This window comes from Hirundo rustica, chromosome 3 (genome assembly GCF_015227805.2).
Source record: "Hirundo rustica isolate bHirRus1 chromosome 3, bHirRus1.pri.v3, whole genome shotgun sequence".
In the NCBI taxonomy this organism is placed as follows: Eukaryota; Metazoa; Chordata; class Aves; order Passeriformes; family Hirundinidae; genus Hirundo; species Hirundo rustica.
Genome location: NC_053452.1, coordinates 65,917,597 through 65,940,832, shown reverse-complemented (window position 1 = coordinate 65,940,832; position 23,236 = coordinate 65,917,597). Strand labels below are relative to the sequence as shown.

General features: G+C 38.5%; 1 protein-coding gene across 1 annotated transcript in view; it reads right to left on the bottom strand.

Annotated features, from left to right (window-relative positions):
* The window catches only part of MAN1A1 (mannosidase alpha class 1A member 1), a 143,419-nt gene that overhangs the window by 6,701 nt on the left and 113,482 nt on the right, over window positions 1–23,236 (bottom strand). Inside the window, exons 6-10 of the mRNA XM_040059830.1 lie at window positions 22,563–22,686; window positions 20,384–20,477; window positions 14,389–14,504; window positions 3,405–3,624; window positions 2,399–2,571 (exon numbers count right to left, since the gene is read on the bottom strand). Coding sequence (XP_039915764.1) covers window positions 2,399–2,571; window positions 3,405–3,624; window positions 14,389–14,504; window positions 20,384–20,477; window positions 22,563–22,686 — 727 coding nt within the window. The remainder of the gene's footprint in view (window positions 1–2,398; window positions 2,572–3,404; window positions 3,625–14,388; window positions 14,505–20,383; window positions 20,478–22,562; window positions 22,687–23,236) is intronic.

Here is a 23,236-nt window from a genome sequence, read left to right as displayed (position 1 = left end):
TACTACTACAAGGGCACTGGGGAAAAAGCCTAATGAGTTCTTATTGCCAGACTAATGAGTTGAAAACGGACATGAAACACCTGATGAACAACTTTTTTTTGGACAAAACTCAAATGGCCTGATCATTCATTTCCTCTTTTTTCTTGTTTCAATCTCAGGTTCCCCTTTGTGTAACAGGTACTGGTAATTAAACCAATGATCGTCGGTGGTTGGGGGCTTCCCCAAGGACAGAAAGGGTCAGGTGCTCTTTGGGGTAACATTAAGGAGCAAGAGGGAACAGAATTTATGAAGTAGTTACCGTAAGCTAGCATGATATGTGCTGTAACAAAAAATTACTGTGCTAGGTAGAGCTGGGTGGCTATAAACACCAAGAGAGAACAGGAAGAAAAAAGATTTTAAACCTGCAACTGACTGCATAACTTCTGGAAAGCTGTAAGATTTGTTTTTGTGAAACACCCAACCGCACATTAGGACAGTGGAAGATGGGCCCCGGGCAGAATGGGACCAGCTGCATCTCCCACACACAGGCTGTGTTAGAGCCAGATTGAGAATAACCACAAGAATGTTAAACAAGCAACACGTGGGGAGTGAGAAGAAGGTAAACGAGCGTACCAATTTGAAAGAAACACAAACAAACTGAACCAAATGGGTAAAGAATAATAATAAGGAAAACATTTCAATTGTTTATAACAATGTTATCAGTGTGGGCAGTAACAATGAGTCAGGAAAAACATTGCCTGGAGAAGGAACAGTTGGCATTGCTGAAGCCTGATGGGATGACTTCCACAAACAGCCATTGTAAATATGCCAATTATAATCTGCCTGGGAAAATTCCAGTAGTAAAATGTGTGCCTGTGTGTGGTGTTAGCAAAGAGGAAAGTAAGGGAACAGCCCTCTAAATTAGAGGTTTTAAAACCCCAATTGCTTCGGAATTAGTAACTCAGAAGGATATTGTTTCAGGACCCCAGAGCCAATGCCTGAGGGAAGCAAATACAATGCCCTAAATAACTACACTCTATGTGTATTCCATACCTCAATGCAGGTGTGGAACAATCGTGAATATTCAGGCATGAAGTTTGAGAGGGTAAGCATAGTTAATACTACTATTCTTTTCTGGAAAGTAGACATTGCCTTAAATTTGATTCCTGGAGTATATCTAATTACCAGACTTGAAACATCCTTTTTTTCCACAATGTTCAACAGCATTTGCACATTTCTGATTTGATCAGTATCTACACAGTGAATACTGAATACATTTACAGATCTTGGTTGCTGTGGAGTGAGTTGGGTTTCTGGAGTCACAACCCAGTAACAGCACTCTAGTAGGGTCCCTTAGGGATGCAAGTTCTACCCTCAAAGTAGAGCAAACTTCTATAACTAGTGGTGTAAGCCCCTCCAAGAAGGTTGTAAATCATACACTTCTAGAAGCAAGAGGTGTTGGGTAAACTGACAAACAGGACCTTTTTGAAATTCTGGAAAGCAATACCTCTGCACAAGAGAGGTCACTGTGAACAAAATACTGCAGAGAGTTTTGATTTTTTTTTTTCCCCCGTTTTTCTTAAGTACACAGAGACAGAAAAAGAATGTCCTTCAGCTTGCTGTATTTCCTATCAGGTGTCAGATAATTTAGCAAGGGTAACATCAGTGTGAGGAGGACAGAAGCAAACTCCAGAGAAGAGTAATAAGGACCCATACCTGGAGGATGAAACATGGTGAATATAAAGACTCTCAACCTAAAGAGTAAGAGTGATTAACTGCTGAAATAAGGGAAACAATGGATTTGGCAAGCTCAGTTTTTGCAGTGCAGATTAGTTGACCTTTTGGAAGGCTTGTGCTAGAAAAACAAAAATAGCTAGGTTCAGCATGACTGGTTGAAGCTCAAAGGCCAGTGGGACAAAAAAAATCAAATCTAGAAGAGATTGCTATCATTTAGGGAGTTTTGTCCAAATAACTTACGTTTCTTGAAAGTGACATGGTTTAACATTCGGTACTATCTAGTCCTTCATTCTGGCCTTTGTCACCTTAATTAAAATCACCTTTATACAATTACTGAAAATACATTCCATAAAACTTATTTCCATGTCCAAACTCAAATCTGACACATGCATGCAGCAACACTCAACATCTTGGACAGTACATCCAACTGTGACCCCTAATGCTAGAAGTATTTAAGAAGGAGAAATCACAAGGTACTTTTCTATTATACAATATCAGCGATATTTGGTTTTGTCAAAATTTCATCTATTTTGCAAATGAGTTCCCAGAAATCTGAATTGATATCACTGATTTAAAATAAATATTCAGTCTCCAACTGCTGAACAATGTCCAGGTATCATTCAATAGCTCACTTAACAATATTACTAGGATTTAACAACAAAAAAGTCCAATAGAACACTACCTCAACAGCTTCCCATCCCCACTCCCTGTACTTTGGATCGTGAGTGAGGCGCCACATGTACATGTAGGTCTCTATGACTTCTGGTCGTAGGATGTAGTATTTTTCATTTTGTCTTGTAGCAATGGCCTCAACACCACCATCAAATCTGAAGGCTTCTGGTCCCAGTTTCATTCCTAGCCAATAAAAAAGCACAGACTAAAATAAAGGCATTAAAAAAAGGTTTGAAATTATATAACCAAATCAAACTCCCCAAATTACCAAATCAAACTAGGCTTTTATGTGGCACAAAGCCAGGTTACCCAAAACGATATAATTTATGAAAGATACTGCAGCTCCTCCTGTTTTTTAATATTTTATAAATAATTTGGAGCAGGAGAGAGATGTTCTTCACTAATGCCTTGAACAGCAGTTACAGTTTAAACAGCGATGCTAACATTTGCATTCTGGAAGACTTCATGTAACAAGCAACAAGTGAAATTTTGCCTAGAAGATGAGGATATTTGCTTTTCTATATCAAACTGGAAAATACAGTCTGGGACCTGAAATGCTGCCAGAGAAGATGATAAAACCCAAAGAAATTTCCTGTACAGATATCCACTTTCTTTGTGCTATTCTATTGTTTGCAGCATTGTATCAACAGAACTGAGTGTAAAATATTTTTTTGTGCGTAAAACATGATTAATACCTATATTGAAGCATAAATGAACAGTCCCTCTCTTACTTGTATTCAGCTATACAGAAATTGGCATAGTGAAAAAAGCTTGTTAATTGCTGTTATGTAACTGTCCTGCCAATTACTACAGCGAGGAGATACGCTTCAGGTGCACAGAAATTATTTATAAAGCAGAGCAGCCATTTTAAAAGTCACTCTTATAGCAAGGCAGCATTTGCTCAGAAGGGATGAACAGTTCTCACCGTGCTAGAGTTTTCATTCAGCTTTATGCAAAACCACCAGAGGCTGCCTTCACGACGGCAAGCTGTGCAAACTCTGCAATATGGTACTCACGTGTACGGTCATAGGATTCATGGCAAGTCCTGGCAATTTCAGCCCCCAGCTCGATGTGACGGCCCGTCTTGTCACTGGGGGCTCCATCTGCTCCCAGAGCAAACATGCCTCCAGCAAAACAAGTGAGGTGTCCCATCTTGTGTTCCAGCAATCCGCCCTTCCACTCGGCGATGTACGTCAGGCCCCCGCTTGACTTTCGGATCAGGTGGGTCTCTATGGCCTGCAGGAGGAGATGATCTCAAACCAAAGGCCCATTTGGGTAGGTGCAAAGAAGAAAGCTCTCTTGTATGCTGGTTGGTTTTGCTCTGTATTGCCTTTGCTCATAAAATGCAAATAAAATAATACGAGCCAGCATAACTTCAAAGCGTGGCCAAACCAAGGCAGATTAACGTACATCAGTAACAATGACTAATTTTGTTTCAACTTCGAGCAATTTACAGGGTACGTTTTCTAAAAATGTTGGAAAGACCTACAACACACACTTCAAATGTTGAAATATTTTATTTTTTCCCCTTTCTACATTGAGCAGTTTCAGGTAATTTAGCTTTCAATAGTACTTGAACTTTCAGTAGTAATTAGGCATCACTTCAGCTTCTGTATTTCCCGTTTTAATTCTGACTTAAAGGAGGTGGTTATTGATATAATTTCATGTAAATTATATGCAGTCATAACTCATTTTCAAAACACTTGACTCTCTGTGTGTAGTGAATGATGTTAGGCCTCTGAGCCTAGATGGCATTCCCAAAGTCCAATGGATTTCCCCTCCCGAACTGAAATCCTCTATTTATCTATCAAGAGCAGGGTCTCACTGAGATCTCTGGGAAAAAAACCAACAAAACTTAAGCAGCATAAAAATACACAAATCTAGAGGGAACTGAGAGTTGGCAATGTATGGTCACTAATTACAAAATCCAGGAAGCCAACCTTTCATTGTGGGAGGAACAGAATTAAAGCAACAGAGGAGATGCAGAAGAGCACATTAATTAGAAGTCCACAAAGAAAGTAAGGTATTACTCTTTAAAAGGCAATGGAGAGGAGATAACCCTGTCACACATTCTGTTTTCCATTAGTGCTCTGGTTGTTCTGTTGAAATCATAAGATCCAGAAACAGTACTCAACGTGCATTATACAAGAGAAGAACCATTAAAAAATATCACTACACTCAACCATTAACAAAAAAGCCAGGATTTAAAAAAAAAATTGATAAAGTAGCGATTGTAGCTCCCCATTTAGCATTTGTAAAGGTTGTTCCTATAAGCATGAAAAATCCTCTCTAAATTAGAAGCATCAGCAGAATAATTGTACAATTTTTATGTACTTTTTTTTTTTTTCTGCCAAGAATGTCACATTGAAAACTATACTTTCTTTTCCAGTAATATTAGTGCAAAGCACTTAGTGAGGATGTTTTTCTGCCCAGATTCAAAGCCACCATTAGCTCAGAAAACTCCACCCCTTGTTCCACCCTGATTGCATGCTTTTACCACTAGGTACCTAGCTAAATTTTAAAGCAGATGTACATAATGAAAATTCCTGTGCTTTAAACAAAATCTGTTTTAAAAAAAATCCTGCATAATTTAACCTATAAAAAGAGGAAGGAAACGTGAAAGGAGAAAGGTGAGAAAAAAACCAACAATTTTGTGGGAAATAGCTTTGAGACCTATTTGGGCATTCTAACAACAAGCTACCTAAAACCAAGTTGAGAACAGAAAAACTTTAATGACATTTTATTTAACCTTTCAGTATGGTATCTCCCATCTCACCAAAATGACAGTTCTAAAAATAGGCAGTAACTCAAGTGGTCACTTAGCTGTTGGGTCAGAATTTATTTAAAAAGCAAACAACTATAAAAATAGATTGATAGCTCAATTTACCTATGTTGCATTTTTTTTTTTAAGTAATAACTGATAAACAGAACGAAGTATTACTGTATCTGATCGACACAACAGCAATAATGCAATTTTGAACTATATTAACTAGACCAGAGTTGATTCTTATAGTATAAAAATGGATTTTTGTGATACCAATGAGTGTTGGTGAGTTTTTTTCTCTCTTTGGCTCAAGATTAAAGTTCAGGCTGAAAAAGGATGACTTCCAAGAGTTTTAAAATTATTCTAACAAACTGGTGTTAAGAAACTAACCAATTGATGTTGATTGATACCAAGAATGTCACAAAATAAAAATATATTTCCAATTTAAGTATTCGTGTTTAGTCAAGCAAATCATCTCTGTTTTATAAATGGGGCCTATTAAGAATTAGTACATATGTCTATTAAAAGTATTTTTATTATGTAATCATCTTATTCAAAGCTACTTTTATGAGGTAGTTATTAGATGCATTACAGACTCTCAGATTGCCTAGTCATGCTTTGTACAATCCTGGGTCCCTGAGTGCTAGATAATACCTGTAACAGTGTGCACGTCTTTATTAATGGCACGCCAGGTCACTATGCATTTTTACCCAGACATGAAATCTGAATTTTAAGTGCATGATAGGAAGGAAGGGTTATGTTCCCACAGGGGAATGCTACTTGCTATCTGCAGTGCTTTGGGTGCAGTTCTGGCAGGGAAATCAAGTGAGTAAAACAAGTTATCAGAAAAGGAGAAATATATAGTGTGGTGACAAAGATCCAACCCAAGTGAAAAGCTCTGTCTGGTACAATTGATTCTGAATTTCATACTTAAAATAAACTTTTTTTTTTAATTATGATATAATTATGTCCTCACTTCAAGGGACATATTTATTTGAATTGCAGGTCTCTTTCAGCTTGCTCCCCAACTACAAATAATTCCTGCAGATCAGACAGAGGGATGCAGCCCCTCTCCTATGAGGAAAGGCTGACAGAACTGGGATTGTTCAACCTAGAGAAGAGGCAGCTTTGGGGTGACCTAATTGCAGCCTTCCAGTATCCAAAGGGAGCCTAGAGGAAAGATGGAGAGGGACTTTTTACAAGGGCATGTACTGACAGGACAAGGGGGGAATGGCTTCAAACTGAAAGAGGGTAGTTTTAGATCAGATATTAGAAAAAAAGTCTTTCCTGTGAGGGTGGTGAGGCACTGGAACTCATAGCCCCATCCCTGGAAGCTTTCAAGATCAGACTGGATGGAGCTCTGAGCAAGTGAAAGGTTTCCCTGTCCATGGCAGGGGGTTAGAATGAGATGGTCTTTAAGATCCCCTCCAATTCAAATCATTCTATAAGTCTGTGATATTTATCACTATGGAGATTATTATTTCTTCTTCCTTTAATTAATATTCTCAATATAAACCAATATACAGTATTGAAAACAATCAAAAAAGCTAGAAGAATGTGGTCTTTGATTAGTTGAAAATACATTAGTGATGGATAATTTTTTTGGAGCTGGTACAGTTTTTCTTTCAAGTAAATGGAATTTTAATTTCATTCTAGAATGTATTTCTGCAATTAAAATAGTAATTTACTTCTTTCCATCAAGGTAGGGCAGAGAAACAGTGCACCAGAAGAGGCTGGAAAGAGAAAAAGTATCTACAAATATATGTTACCAAAAGGAGCAATAGCAGATTCTATGTGGGAGTGGGAAAAAAAAAAATTGAAACAAAAAAATTGAGACAACCTGATTTGAGACTGTAGTGGACAAAAAAAGGAGAGGGAAACTAAAGGTAAATAAACATTTTACAGATATATAAAGAAATAAATTTACTACAAGTGAAGCTGGTATGGCACACAATATGTCATGTACCCATAAGCCCTTAGAGCCAGAGTATCTTTTTACAGCTGATACAGTTCCTGGCAATTTTTCTTTTTAAGCTTTAACCTAAGGCTCTGCTTACAGACCACACTGCAGTAAAGCCTTCAGCCAAATTACTTTTTTCTCCATCTTGTGCGAAATTATTCCTTCGATGCAATAAGTGTATAAATACTTGAGCACTCAATTAGAAACACTAACAGTCCTTTTTACAGTTTGAATTGTGACTCAAGTGCTCCTTGCATTACTACTGGCATCTTTCTCGTCAGTTTGCATGCTAAAATTATGCCCTTGCCTATCTATCACAGTGAATGAGACATTAGGAATTGTTTCAACTACAGGATTGCAAATTGCATGTTTGTGTAATCTCTGTTATTGAAACCATAAAGGAGAAACTCTTCAGTTTCTCCCAATCTGATTTCCTCCCCCTCCTGCCCTCATTGTTAAGGCAATATGTTTTGTGTTCTCTGCTTATTAGCCTATTCCTTAACCTATACATTATACTGCCAGTTCTTACCCTTGCAAAATAAAGCAGAATTGGACCCTCCTAATAAATGACCATTCTTCTTCATTCAGTTCTTCACTTTAAGCTTTTCACACATCTTAAATGATTTCTTCACCACCCCCTTCAGTCCATCCTTGACTTGATTTTGTGGTAGCAAAGTCTTTCATTTACCCTTTGAGTTGTTTAAAATGTATTGTTTATAGGGAAACACAGAAGACCCAGAACTGAATCATCTCATTGTTCAAATGAGTTAAAAACTAATCAATAAGCTTATTTTTACAGGTGTTTTCTTGGTGGATTACACTGACAGGTAACAAACACTAACTGAGATGCCTGCAGAGCACAGCTGGAGGCTTCTCAGGAGAAATGATTTGCTCCTCAAGGCTGCTCAAATTCTAAATAATCATGTGCCATGGAAGTGTTAACTCTGCTGAAGGAGCTGAGATAATAAATTACAAACCTCAAATGGCAATGCGACCCCACAGTTCTGCTACTTCTAGCTCTTGGGCATTTTACTTCTCCTTTTACAGTATCTTCTTAATTATGATTAATGAATTTCAACGATTACTGCTGTTTTAACAAAACTCAGGTGGTTTCATTTCCTGCCTCAAGATGTCACTGTAGCTAGAGATAAAACTGCCCAGCAAGAAAGTTCCATATTTCCGTACCTTAATAAATTTGAAACTTCAAAAATATGATTATATTTCAAAATTTCAAGGGTTTATAATGTCTGTTTTGGGGATAATTACAACTCTACAGGCATCTTCAAAACAAAGCACCATAAATTATCTCTGTTCAAACTTTTAATATATTTTTCTTCCCCTAGGAATTTTCATAAACAGTATTTTGTTGATTTGAAGCAACAGTGAGGATGAAAGAGAATTCTACCATATGTTATTTCCAATAATTCAAATATGTATAATGCCAATTGCTTGCTTATTTATTTTAATATTTACAGCTTGCACCAGTACATTTTATTGCTTTGAAACAGCACACAGCAGCAGGTCAGGATGACTGCAGGTTTACATTCTGTGAGTTTCTAAGTAAATTGTCTTCTTTCTTGTTACTTTGTTACTTCCCTTACATTTTCTTTGTTTAGTTGATCTAATGCAGTAGATACTTTTCTTTCTTAATCTTCGCAATTAATTGAATTTATCCTTTATTGCAAATTTCAGTGAGTTCATTACAAAAAGTTCACTGCTGGAATAGGAAGTTCAAGCCCTTGTTACCAACAAGCTAAATACTTCTGCCAAAGAAAAGTAGTGTCTTATGCTGAGGTCCTCAGTGCTTACTAAACTGAGCTTTAAAAATCAAAACTGAAATCTGAAAACAGAAGAACTTTCATTTGTTTAAACACAACATATAGGAAATATTTTGAAAGCACCAAATCACTTACTTCTTTTGGACTTTAGACATGTTACGTAGACAAGCCTACTTGTGCAGTGAAATATGAGTGCTTACAATGGAAGTACCTTAAATTTTTAAAGGGGAATCACTGGCAAACATTTAATTAATGTGATATCTATTCATCTAATCACTAAAAAGATGGTTAAGTTCTAGGGGAAAGCTGACTATATACCTGTGTTTGAAAAATCACTATTTTTTCATTCTGTAGATCTATTAGTGTCTCTCAGAGCACCAATGCTCTAGATCTAAATGTACTAAATGTTGTGTGTTACCAGAAGGATAAATTTATTAATATTTTAAAACAGTATTAATGGTCCGGCATGCATCAAATCAAGTCACACTCAAAGTGTTACATTGTGCATGTTCTGAATACTCTGGGATATCTGTTGATTCTAACAAGTTTTTATTTTGTTATCAGAAAAGGGAAGGAAAAATTGCATGACTAGTAAGGACATGGCTGCTCTGAAAAGAGCAAAGCCATGAACAAAAACCATACGATTTCTCTTTAGACTTTTCTAGTTAAAATTCTCCTTAAAGGCTTCTAACAACATTAAATCTTGCTGCTTCTCCTGACAGTCCATAAATAAGCAAAAATTTGAATAAATACTTCATCTGGTCTGAAACTTAAGACATTGTGCAGTTATCAGTAAATTATTAACAATTTAAAAATCTGCAGAAGCTTGTCTTTAGCTTTGATGCTTTCTGTAAGCATTTGTAGAGAGCCTTAAAACCCTTGCTGAGAGGGGAAATACAGTGAAGAGAATAACAAGGAGCAGTGAGTCCTCTGGAGGAATCTTGTGCTCCTACATAATGCAACCATAATATCGCTATGTGCAGAACACCAGTGCAGCTGGGTGATAAGTATTTTAAACATGACAGCTGACAAAACTGCCTGTTTATTGATTTTAACACATTTAACTTACATTCAGTTAAGTTGCCTCCCACCTCCTACACCAAAAAAAAAACAAACCCAAAACCCAAACCCCGAAACAAAGTATGCAGTGGGAATGCTGGGTACCAACTGTTTCATTCTAAGATGAAACATCCTGCCTGCCTCGTTTATGTGTTTTCTTCAATGCCAAGAAGTGCTCAAGTACTGAATAGTCAAGTCCTTAATCACTTTTAGCTTCACCCAGTATGACAAACCATTATATCTGAGTTCTCTCATTGTCCACATCAGTTACGTGGTTTTAAGGCCGCTACGATCACAAAGCAAACCACTTCAAGCAGCATGGTGGAGACTGCAGTCAGCACAAACCAGCCACCAGACTGTCACCTCAGTTAAACAGATCCTCACGAAACTCCAGAGATGAAAAAGGCCTATCTGACAATATCATCTTTTCACTTTGCTAACAACACTTTGTTTTCCCTCTCCTTTCAAGGAGAAAGGCGTTTCCATGGATTTGTTTTATTTATCTGAAAGGCTGACAGTTAAATATACCCCAAATCCCCCAATCAAAATCAAAGCTTCCTTTGGCAGTGTGCAAACTGAGTATACTGCTAGTCTCAAAAGTTAGCAATGTGCCAAAAAAAAATTACCCCCCCCAAAAGTAATTCTATATATTTTATGTCTGAATACTCAAAATCCCGAGGCCAAAAACTACATTTTCCTCTTTTGATACCCACAGAAGTTTACCGCGTTCACAGCATTGCTTAATTGTGCAACACAGCCTAGCAGCAATTTCTGAAATGGTGTTGAAATCTGGCAGAGTGGCTGTGGCACTGCTTCTCAACATGTGTTCCTCTTTTGGCCATTTCCATTGTTTCTACTTCCATGTGCTATGTTCTGCAGAAATCACTTGTTTTCTTGTTGGAATCAACTGAGCAGTTGTTACCCATTAAGAAAGAATAAACAATCTAAATGTCTAAAAGTGAACTAGCTACCCTGGCTCAAGGTAAAACTGCAGAAAGCAGCAGCTTTACCTCACAAAACCACAGGGCCACCAAGGGCTGCACTGAACTGAGCTGCTTGGCAAGTGCTGGTGAGGGATTTTCTCTCTTACTGTGAAGTTCTTCTGGGGTGAGTTACCATTCTCTTTACAGCCTCTAGATATGCCACATCTCTAGAACTAGACTGAGAAGGGGATGAAGGCAGAGTCAGAGAGAGAGAATAAATATATATGTAAGATGCAGAAAGATTGCAGAAATGGCCATAAATAAATGTAATAAGAAAACTTGGAAAAGATACCTTATCATCAGACACCAAGTGTGAGACAACCTATTTACAGGAATAGAGGGAAAATTGCCCTTCAGCTTAGAAAATGAGGGCTGACACGTTTAAGAGGGGAGGATTTGATGCAGTTGCTTGTGACACTGCTGCTGCTGGAGTAGATATAAGTGAACCCACAAGGTCCATTTTGTGCTCTAAATTATCATTTTCTCTTACAAACCTACTCAATTGTGTCTCAGAGATCAGCTTGTTAACTGAGAAAAGAGAGATGGTTCTTGTCCTGGATACTTGCAAAGACTGATGGATTATTCTATTGGCAGTTATTTCCTCAAAATATAGCTAAAAGCTGAATACACATTTGTTCCATAACTGAATGTTGCATGCTATCCATTGAAACCAGCTTAGGAAGATCTCTTACTTCATGTATTATGTGAAGCAGGACATTATTTGTATTACTTTTCAAAAGAGAAAAAAACCCTTACATTAAAAATACATTCACTTGTCTTTTTGTGTGAATTCTACAATTTATGAATTCCTCTGATGGCCTTATACATTTATACTATGCTCTGGTATTAAAAACAAGACTATCTTGGTCCCTTTTCCCATTAGAAATAAACTCTTTAAATGGCTTCAGCCATATATGCCTTTTCGTGGCAAGCAGAAGCAGTTTTAAAATCTAGTCTGACATCTTAGTTATTGCTTTTAACTTAAGCCATTATATAATCTGTAGGTGATACAAAAATTCTAATGGAAAACATTCCTTTTTTTTTTTAAATATGATTCACAGAACAATGTGAAAAATAACCCCTAAGCTCTATCTAAATAGATTTTAGCTTTCACAGTGAACTATACAACTCACCATATATTTTCATTTGTGGTTTCTGGATAGCAGAAGATATTGAATTAGGCATCAAACCTTCACATCACTCTTTCAGAATCTGGTGGGTATGTGCTGGACTGAATGGCCAGGAATAATCATGCTGTTCCCTTTGGCATAGTCTTAAAAAGATTCTGAGAGCGCTGGGGGAAATTTCTCCAAGAAAATACCAAGCAGACTCAGAATGCCCAAACCCTGCAGCCTTAGTCGTAAAGGAAGATTGCAGCTTGTGCAGACACTTAAATCAGCTTTAATATAGATAAGTAGTGGATCAATATCAATGAAGCCAGTATCAGGATGGATTTCAAATCAGGAGAGTTATTCCAGTGAAGAACCTGGAATCTCAGTGGGGCCCAATCATCCTGCAGTTTCTGTGAGGCTGAAACTTAGCTGCTGCTTTCTGAACCAGCTACTTCACAACGTCAAGCTGCAGCTCCTAATGCTGCATGTACACTTCCAGCTTTGGTACAGATGTCCTCAGTACAGAAAACAGACAACAGGAATGCCTTCAATCAGAAAAGACTGGAAATAGCAACAGCCAGCAGCATAAGGAAATCTTTTTAGTCAGGTCCTCTCAAACACTAACACTCTGGTCAGACATGATGCTGAGACTGCTCCTGAGCTAGTACTACTAAAAAATATTAAGAAAATAGGTACTTTAAATACAGTCATATGCAGCAGAGCTGAGGCCCTGTCATGGATACTGTCACATTCAGGCGATGCTGCTCCTCCAGCTGAAATCCAAGCAGGCAGAACTGGTCCTGTAATGTGGGGGCTGTCACCACTTCTGCTCCCTGCTGGGACCTCAATAAAAACCTGATGTCTTTAAACCAGCAGAAGTGGAAGGCTAGAAGCAGCTTTGAGGTGCTTCAAAATGTCTTCCTTGGTAAGAAGAATTGCTAATTTTATGCACTTTGTTCTCTCTGTTTGGCTGCCGACCCAATGGGTGAGCTATTACAACAGCACTGTTCTTATGTTATAGCCTCAAATGCACTCAAACCTAATTTAAGAGCCACCTTTTGCTCTGAAGTTGAAATCATGCTAGCAGTGAAAATGAGGCTGACTGCATCCAAATCTGCACTGACAAAATTAAAGGCAAGATTTCCTTAGCAGAGGATACTTGGTTGTCAAATTTATAACCACCAGAGATCACACCCTCCCTCAGGTCTTCACACTTGACTTTGCTCTCTAATGAAAAAAAAGATGGTTGCAATAAACAACTATGGTTGTATTTTTTTTAATGCCACCACTTTTTGTGTATGGGAAGTAAAAGGAGACTTATGACTTCCCTAGGGACAGTGCATTTCCAGATATATGAAAGAATAAGCAGATATTGCTTAGCATCTCAAAGCTTTGTCTATAGAGGCACTGTAGATATACACAGTTAATAAGAGATAAAAGTCCTGGCCCTAGACAGCTTCCAGTCAAAACAGATGAAAGGATGGGGAAAAAAGAGAAGTAATATTATCCTCTTTTTTAATATGTATCTATATATATGAAAGCAAAAAACTGAGAAAATAGGTCATTTGCCCAGGACTGGAAGGAAAGCCTGTAAATATGAATTTAAATAGAGTACTTCCCAAGTCTCAATCTGGTGTCACAAACCCATTATTTCTCCCAAACCAGCATATTAAGTAAATAAAATAAATAACAAAGCAAAGTGCAGACCAGTAGAATCATAAATGGAATACCATTTGGAAATGTAAGTATGAACAGTTCTGATTTTATAAAACCTTCTCTTGTGTCCAATTGGGCTGTTTCGCAGAAGCTGACAAATATATATGCTCTTGTACCAAAAAGAAATTGTGAAACAACTCCCCTACTTTCATTTCTAATTATCCACCATAACACATTGATCCATGTGTGGACCACAGTCAAAACACTTTTTATGGCTAAAGCACATGAGAGAATTGAACACAAGAGAGGAATTTCCTCCTGGATATAAAGAAAAAGGAGAAGACTAATACATATCTAGAGAAGACTCAGGAAAAAGAGTAGAACGTCTACCTGAGAGCTACTTGTAGAAGCATTTTTGTTGCTTATTTTATACTTTTCTCCTTCAGAGACAATTGACTATATTGCAGTAAAAGAAAAAAAAAAGTTATACTTCAAATTTCTCCCCTTTCTTGCTATATCAATATTCTACTATTTGAAGAAGTCTTTTTAAAAACAGAAACAAATTTTTTTAAAAAACACCCTGTGGTAACAAATACATAAATCTCTTATATTGTCCTCAGAGCCTGTCTCTTTAGGATTATTACAGATTAGATTATTATGGAAAGAAAGATTTAAAGGTCTTATTTACCTGAACAGCATCATAATACATTTTCTTGCCATCTTCATCTGTCTTGTCTGACATCAGCCATGCCTTGAGCAGATATTCATAAAAGCTATCCCCAAGCCCTCCAATGGAGACATGATCTTAATAGGGAAGAGATTGAACAGCAATTTTATTTTAAGCCAGGACAATAAAATACAATTACAGTTTGAAACAGCATATTTAATAATCTATTTCTACACCATCTTTAATAAATATAAGCCTGGAACCTTAGGAAAACTTTACTGGTATACACAGAGAATTATTTCTTTTATTGATATATTTTTAATCTAGCTAAAACACCATAGGTGTTTAATATCTACAATGTGCTGCAGGAGATCATGGCAAAGAAAAACCAATTTTATGTGTCCATTCTATTTCATGTAATCTACTCCATACAAAATCGTGTCAATCTAAGAGTTTTATTCTAAAAATATGAAAACATAGTAAGTGTTCTTTGATTTGATAAAGGCTCTCCCTTAATGTGCAAGCATTGCTCTTTTAGTCACTAACTTTCCATTTAAGTCACTTCATAAAAAAGGCTTTTAGTTCTTTACTGCAGTGTTGAATTTCAGGTTATTTCGTGGTATTTCAAAATGTTGAGCCATGTGTTTAAAAATAATACTTACTACATTTTTGAACATTTGACTGCTCTCAGAACTCAGCAGTGGTTTGGAAGGAAAAAAAAAAGGACTTAGACCACACCTACAGAGGATTGTTGCTGTGACACTGCTTTATTCTGCCCTATGCTTACTACGTGAAACAATCTGGTACTACAGATGATGTGATTATTCAATTGCACAATTTAGGATGTGACTCTGGAAACCACACAGGCCAGACATTCAGCATCAGTTGCACCAGTGATGGCAAATGTAGTGATGCTCCCAGCTGCTTGTACAAGGCTGCACCCACTTACTGTCCAGAAATCTAAAGATTCCTGGCAAAATTTTGATGGGTTATCAAGATTTCAGCATGGATCCCCTAAATACATGAAATACTACAACTATACATACATGTAAAGTGTTCTTCTGAGCTCCATTAAGTTAAGAAGAATAGCTAGATGTTTGCTTTTGAAACTTGCTGCTGCGTGGTAAAATTAAGTGATTTGACATTTATTGAGTCTTCCGTGAAAAATTTCAAAGTGCTTTACCAGGACTACTCATGTATAACTATCAATTTTACAGCAAAGAAGGGATCTGCGAACTCCACTTAAGAAATTCAGGATGGAGATGTCATTACACAGATCACACAGGAAGTCCCTGAGTCATACCACAAAATTCTGGCCATGAGAAAACAAAAAAAACCTGCGTGGGATGATCCAGACTCATAAAGTGAGATGCAGAAGTGTTAGTGGTATGGAGCTCACACTTCCTGACACCTAACTCTGATCTTAGCTTCAAAGTTATGCCCCTGTTGGTAGAATTCAAAGGAACACAGAGAATTTATTTTTATGCCCCTTTGTATCTCCTCTCTATGGAAAGCTTCCTTTCACCTTCCAGACGGGTTGCAAAGACATGCAAATGCAGAAGATAGATATTTGTCTATTCAAACTATATCAACAGTGTCCTTTTCCTCCACTAGCCTGTGACATGCAAAAAAAGATTTACTTTTCTGAATGTATCCTGTCCCTTTGCCTACCAAATATATTGTACCATCAAATCTCGGTTTGAAACGGCTTTTTTTTTTTTTTCCTCTCCAACATCTTTTGAGCAAGATCTATTGAAATTCTGGGAAGACTACACCCTTTTTAAAATTAAATGCTCATGATCCAAAAGGAGAAGAGGTTTCTTAAAACAATGGGAACATTTCCTGTGATCAAAGGCTGATCTTTGAACAGCAGCATTTAAATGACCTTTACGGTTTCCTAAATAAATTACCATAGAAACCTCTGACATTTGCAAACTAAATAGCACAAGCAGAGTTTCATCAATAATAAGCTCTGTTATTATATACATTATTGCAGTAGACAAATCCAATTGACGCATGCTGCAGCAAATCACTGTCAGTTTACTGTCAAAATAACAAGGGCTTAATGAATTTACAGGAACAATGGCAGAGATCCATCAGTGGCCTTCGCAGCTACAGCACTGCTGCAGAAGAAACATTCAGAAACCGTTCCTTCCCCACCACTTTATGTTTAAGAGAAAATATTTCTGTCTTGTACCAATTAAGAGTCTTGGTTGTTTGGCTTTTCCCTTCTGTTGTAATCAGCTGAAAACAGCCTAGAAAAGCAATCAAAAATACATCTTTTTCAAGTCTCACATTCTGATCTTCTCTGTGGGGAAGAAATTAGTTAATCAGTGTTGGTGAATGGGGGCAACTGATATGAAAGAGAAGTAACAAGATGGAACTTGTCTTTGCTGCTTCAGCATGCCAGGGATAGACCCACATCAACATCTGCGCCCATCATTTACAGGCATGGGAAGCTATTTACTTGTCAACACTGCATGCTATTGGAAAACAAAGCTCGTATATGCCAAACATTTTTTTTGTGCACACCAACAGAAACTGGCATTTTGTGTGAATGAGGAGTGCTTAAGACAAAATTATATTAAAAATATGGAAATAACAAAGGCCAAAAGGCAGAATAAGTGTTTTGACTGCTTTTAAATATATAAGGCAGAGCCACTAACTGCCTCAGCCACTAGAAAGATCTGCTCTCATGAAGCATCAAAAAGCTGCTTCTGTGGGTAACAGAAGCCAAGAAAGGAGTTAACTGGATCCGTCTCACCGGTGCTGAGATTGTCTCTAATTAAATGCAGTACCTACAGCTGTAGGATCAACACTTTCACAGGAGGTTTTTATGTCATGCAAAGCTGTGCTGAACCAACGTGTTACAATTGGGCCCATGTCTCAGATCTGTAAAGGGATGCCCATGTTTATACCAACATGCAACCACAGTCGATGGTCATGCATGCTGAGCTGCCACAGGCCTTGTGGCACAGTGACCAGCAGGAAGCCTCACAGCACAGCAGACAAAGAAATGACAGGTGTACTTCTAATTCATAAAGGGAAATGGCATTTGCCTTGATGGGAAAATACAACAGAGCAGCACCACCTTTTTGGACACCATTTTATCTCAGAGTGACACAAAGCTTCCAAAAATAGATTTAAATCAATAAAATCACAGAAATCACAGAACGGTTAAGGTTGGAAGGGACCACAATGGATCATCTGGTCCGACCTCTCTGCACCAGCAGGGTTATCCTAGCACACATGGCACAGGATTGTGTCCAGGTAATTCTTGAATATCTCCAGTGAAAGACACGCCACAACCTCTCCCAGACAAAGGCAATTTGTTCCAGGGCTCTGTCACCTGCACAGAAAAGTTCTTCCGCATATTCAGGTAGAATTTGCTGTGCATCAGTTTCTTCTCACTGCCTCTTGTCCTATTGCTTGGCAACCTGGAGAAGAGCCTGGTCCATCCTCTGACATCCTCTCTTCAAATACTTAAGAGACATTGATAAGGTTCCCTCTCAGTTGTCTCTTCTCAATGCTGAACCAGCCCAGCTCTCTCAGGGCTCTCTTCAAAGGAGAGATGCTCCAGTCTCCAATCATCTTTGTCACCCTCTGATAGACCTGCTCCATGTCTTCTGTACTGAGGAGCCCAGAACCCCAGAACTGGACACAGCACTTCAGCTGCAGCCTCAATAGAGCTTAGTAAAGAGGCAGGACCACCTCACTTGACCTGCTGGGAATGCTCTTCCTAACGCAGCCCAGGATGCCATTGGCTTTCTTGGCCAAAAGGGCACTGCTGCCTCATGGCCACCTTGTAGTCCACTGGGATTGCCAGGTCCTTCTCTGCAGAGCTGCTTCCTGGCTTCCTGCATGGACAGGTGCCTGAGGTTATTATTCCTCAGGTGCAGAACCCTGCATTTGTCTTTGTTGAGTTTCAGACAGTTCCTCTCTGCCCGTCTCTCTAACCTGTCGAGGTCCTGCTGAAGGGCTGCACAACACCCTGGAATATCGGCCATTCCAGGTTTGGTCTTTGGAGAACTTGCTGAGGAGGCATCTTCCTTTCATCCAAGTAATTGATGGACAAGTTAAACAATATTGGGCCCAGTATAGACCCTTGGCAGTGACACGTTTTCATCCAGAGCCTGGGCCACTGATTACGACCCTCTGGGATCTGCTGTTCTCAATCCACCTCACTTTCCACTCGTCCAGGCCACACTTCCTGAGTTTGCCTGTGAGAGTGTTGTGTCAAAAGCCTTTCTAATGTAGAGGTACACAATATCCACTGCTCTCCCTCCTCCATCCAGGTAGCTGCCACATCACAGAAGGCAATCGGGTTGGTCAGGCAGGATTTACCTTTAGCGAACCAATGCTGCCTAGTCTTGATCAACTCCTTGTCATCCATCTGGGTAGAGATGGCCTCTAGAATGAGGTTCCAGGGATTGAGGTGAGGCTGATGGGTCAGTAGTTCCCTGGGTCATCCTTCATGCCCTTTTGAAGACTGGGGTGACATTTTTTTTTTCCAACCCTTAGACACCTCTCCTGAACTCCATGGCCTTTCAAAGATGATTGTAAGCAGCCTCACTATGGTGCCTGTGAGCTCTCTCAGCATTCATGGATGCATCCCATCAGGTCCCATGGACTTGTGGATATGAAGTTTGCCTAGATGTTCTCTAACTTAATCCATTTTGACCAAGGGAAAGTCTTCCTTCCAACATTCCCTTACCTTGGGTGACCCCTTCTACCTGATGGGCCTTTGAGCTCATTCTCATTTCCCTGGTCCTCAGAAACCAGGGCCTCATAAGTATTGTATGAGGATACCTGAGAAGATGAGGTGTATTGGGAGGGAATTCTCCTGCCAGCCTGGGTAGAAACCTGTTTCTTCTCCCCTCTGTCTTTAAGGTCCCTTACTTCTGTCTGGTGGAGAGTGGGTAGGGAGTCCATTGCTTCTCGTGAAGTGGATGGTGGGTGCATTTGTCTGAGGCATGGTAGAGAGTAGACACTTGTCTTTGCCCTTGTGAAAATTATCTGTTCAGACTGTGGCCAGTCCCATAAGGAGCCTAGAACCTCACTCCCCCCATAGCTATGTCCAGAAAAAACTCTTATATTAACAAACCTCTCCAGTCCTTTCCTCCTGTTGCATTGCTCAACCAGCTCACACTGATAATCTGTGGGACCAGCTAACCTGCCCATATCTTTTCAGACCATGACAGCATATCTTGCTTGTTTCCATTCAATGATGTAAGGAAGGAAGAATAGAAAGGCACTGAGTTGCTTGAATAGGATGGTGGCAGACTAAACCTAAGCAAGAAAAGTGGAAAAGACAGTAAGGTCTCTAGAATCATGATCCTGCACACTGTGCAGACTTTTGACATGTTCTGGAGAGCAGAGAAAGAAATGAACAACAAGAAAAGGCTCAGTCATCAAGAAGGGGCTAAGGAACTCAAGTAATTCAAGTATTTTATAGTCTCTTCCTTCTAATTTTGGTATCTTCAGTAATGGTTCCAAGGGGATTAATGCCATGCCACATTTCTGTTTAGTTTGCTTCCTCAGTTGGTGGCATTGCATTTCAACAGAAATCACAGCTGGTATTAACTGGAAAGACTTGTCTAATTACTTTTCTTTTCCTTCAGTGGAGCCACACAACTCCGAAAATGTGGAATTTGATTCAGACAAGTTGATAATGTTTCCTTATACAGCTACTTCAGAGAGCACTTTAGATTTTTGAATAAGAGACTTCTGTAGTCCACAAATTCCTTTCCAAAGTCATACATATTCATACATTTCCCTGCTCCCATAAGTCATACTGAAAGCTTGGGAAAAGTAGATTAAAATACAGCAAGTATGATTATTATTTTTATATTTGTAGTATTTTTTTTACATTTTATAGAACCTCATATGTCACTTTCTGTACATTATAAAAGTTTTTTTAATATAAAAAAACATGTAACACCGACTGAAAGACGTTAACAACTGCAAAGAGAACTCGGATAGATAGGTCATAGTACCAAAGACTTCAGCTACTTACGCTGGCCCCACTGGCCACTGCTGGGATTCAGGTAGTTGGGGTAAAGGCCCTCTGGTTTATCCAGTCGATTTAGAACTTTTCGGATATTCATCACCTAGTGGAAGGTACAAAACACTGAGCTCTTATCCATTTTCCCCACAAAATACAGGAGTGTAAATATGCCTAGAAATAACTCCCCTAGGGTTATTCAACACACACCCCCCCAAACACTTCTGTGCAATCATATCACTATTGAAAAAGCTGATATCATCATGCAAACAAGTTCCTGAAAATCTCTGGAGTTTCTGTGTCAATTGTCAGCAATGAAACAACACAACAGGGGCAAGCTCCAAAGTTCAGGACTTGCCATGCAGAGTATCCCCCTTCTCCACAGGATACTGAAATTCACTGAGGCTATTTTCCTTAACTAAGCTCAGCTACATCAGCATTCATATTCCCTGTATACCCAAATCAGAAATGCTATTAAATATTAAGCTTACCACTTAGTTCAGATGCAGAAGTGCACTGTAAAGGAGAGCATGGCTGGAACTGACTGAGCTTTATACAACCAGCTTGCCCAGCAGCAGGGACCCAGGCAACCCTGAGCACTCTGCTGGCACTGCTAAGGAGCTCACTACAAATGAGATGCCCGGGGAAACAATTACAGTCCAGATGCTCAGCAGCTGGAGCCATCTAGCAGCACAATCCACTGCAGAGCAATGAAAAGAGTTATACTGAATTTTAGGATTCATAGAAAAAGCAAATCTGGCAGCTTGGAAGGACGAGGATCCTGAGCACTGCAGAAATAGTAACAAAAAAGGTACTGACAGCTTCATTATAAACCCCTGAGTGCCTAGAAACCCAGTGAAGTAGCTACTGAAAAAGAAGATAAATTAACTTAAGCCAAGCTGCAGAAGGATTTCTGTTGTAGTACACAAACTGCCTCCTGCATCTTGACATTACTCATTGCCCAAATGCAAGCTGCAATGAGTCCTAGACCTCAATTAATGAGTTCTTCTAAGAATACGTCCATGCAAAGCTTATTCCAGTGTTTCTTCCTCTTTATCAAGTGTACCAGCCCTGGAATGGTTTGCCTCCAAGGGCGCTGGAATTGCAATTTCTAAAGGGTTTTAAGAATAGCTTGCATAAACAGATTTCCAGGATACAAGATAATTAACTTATGTTGTCGATTTGTTCCTGGCTATTCCTCAGTGCTGCCACCCTCTACCCATCCACTCCCCCTCCCCAGTTCAAATTTAAGAGAAACTGTCCTTAAATTTATCCCTAAATACATTAAAATTGCTAGGAGTTTCCTTCATTCCAATGCTGACAATGGTACTGCAGCAAAGCCATTCAGTCCTTACCCAATAATAATTTTAGATTTGACTGTTGCTTTTGGACCTACTGCTAAACATTTGGAATCTCATCAATAATTAGATTATTAAGTCAATAATATCAGCTGCAGTAAGAATACAAAATCAAGTGTACATTTTAATTAGGAAATAAAAAGAAGATAAATGATAAAGTGTATTATAAAGAACAAGACTTGCTGGCTGTTAGTAGGTCAAAAAGCAAAGCAAAATTGTTCAGGTGGGAATTGAGGGAAGGAGGAGTTCTTCACATCACTCATGTACATAAAGAGGTATCCAGAAGACAGTGTTATCACATTTTGGAAGGATTAGTATGCACAACCACTGTTTTATCTAAGGATATGATTTTTTTTTTTCCTTCTCCAAAGAGAGTTCAAAGGATATTTCTTATAGGTCAGTGCAATGGAAGGGCTTTCTGTCCTCACTGACAGTAGTGATATTATACAGGATTTTGAAAAGTAAACTTGTTGAAATCACCATGGTGCTTTGCTTTCTCTAGACATCAGTTATTATCCCAAATATAATGTCAGGTTTTGTTTACATCCCATTAAGTAAAGAACTGAAGAAAGCTGTACAGTCTGATTGCTTAATGTGATACTAACATAGAAGATAAACAGAAATTAAATGTTTTATGGGGCCATATACAAGAACATACATCAGAATAATTTTGGAAGAGGCTTTTGACTTTTTAATACAAAAACATGCCAAGGTGATTACGGAAAATGTGAAAAATGCTTACAGCTGAGGAAAATCCAAATCTCTCCTCAGTCATATTAGTCTCTGAATATATGATTTATCTTTTCAATATGATTTTGATGGAGCAGTCTAACCTTTTCAGCAAAGACAGGGTTTCCAGACAGGTGGCTCAAATGTACAAACTCCAGATGCAAAGTTCCAAATTCTGCCAAAATGCTGCTTCCACCAGAGGCCCATGGCCAATTTCGACCGATTCCACTAAGATGGGGGGAAGAGAAAGACAGAAAATAATCATGAGCATCTATGAGGCAATGCTAATAAAATGTAATAGGCAGTAGCTATACCAGTATCATGAGAAGTTAATTAATCTAAAATATACTTAATATGTATGCAAGGAACCATGCTTCAGCAGCCTTCCATGATTTCACCACCGGACCTTGAATAACTTCAGCCCAGCTCGGCTTATACTTTATAGTTGCTTCCTGCAACAACCCAATCTTTTAGCTCCATTAGACTTACAGTGTAACTGTGTTTCATTGCAGGGATAACATGTTTAAAGACAAAAAAACACTGACTATAAGAAAGCATTCTCATACTGGTTTCCCCTGTACTTAACACAACACTCTCCAATCCTAAGTCTAATTTCTACAGTGCATTTGTTTATTAACTTAAATTATTTCATATTTACAGAATAGGCTTTAAGTTAAAAGTATTGCATGCAACATATCCTTCTTAATACATGAGACTTTATTAGCATAGGATAAGTGTGTATTGTTTGTCTGGGCACTTCTACCAGGACGAGTAAATT